At 70.5% G+C, this 476-nt stretch overlaps 1 protein-coding gene across 1 annotated transcript in view; it reads left to right on the forward strand.

Annotated features, from left to right (window-relative positions):
• The first annotated feature begins 173 nt into the window (after nucleotides 1–173).
• The window catches only part of CREB3L4 (cAMP responsive element binding protein 3 like 4), a 3,891-nt gene continuing 3,588 nt past the window's right edge, over nucleotides 174–476 (forward strand). Inside the window, exons 1-2 of the mRNA XM_077764113.1 lie at nucleotides 174–254; nucleotides 342–455. Of these exons, the coding sequence (XP_077620239.1) occupies nucleotides 343–455 (113 nt within the window). The 5' untranslated portion in view covers nucleotides 174–254; nucleotide 342. The remainder of the gene's footprint in view (nucleotides 255–341; nucleotides 456–476) is intronic.

The following is a 476-nucleotide window of genomic DNA, read 5'->3' on the forward strand; positions in this document are numbered from 1 at the left end:
GACCCGGACCCGCCTCGCCTGACGCAGCTAACGGCCGGAGGGCAGGCACGCGGTGTGCTCGGCCACAGCCGTCGCCGTCCTTCCCTGAAGGGCCCCGAACCCGCGGAAGACTCGCTGTCGCTGGGAGAAACTGAGGCGCGAAGGGCCAGGCCGGTCTCGCTCAAGCCCGGCNCGAGCTCCTGGGAGCGGGGAACACCGAGCGGGCCGTTCGTCGGAGCCACACGTCAGGCCGGAGGCGCGACCCCCGGTGACGGGTGAGGCGGCGCGAGGGCGGAAGGAGGAGCGGGGGACCCGGGAGCCGGGGGGAGGGCGCCCTCACCCTGGTCCTGCTCTCCCTGCAGAATGGATTTCCGAACCCCCGACCTGCTGGACGCATGGCTGGAGTCCCCAGAAGGCGTTTTCTCAACAGGAACCTTCCCGGAGCTGGGACTGCACGGCCCGCCTCCAGAAGCCCCAGAGACTAAGCTCCAAGAACA

The sequence above is a fragment of the Crocuta crocuta genome, unplaced genomic scaffold, assembly GCF_008692635.1.
Source record: "Crocuta crocuta isolate KB4526 unplaced genomic scaffold, BGI_CrCroc_1.0 scaffold528, whole genome shotgun sequence".
Lineage (NCBI taxonomy): Eukaryota > Metazoa > Chordata > Mammalia > Carnivora > Hyaenidae > Crocuta > Crocuta crocuta.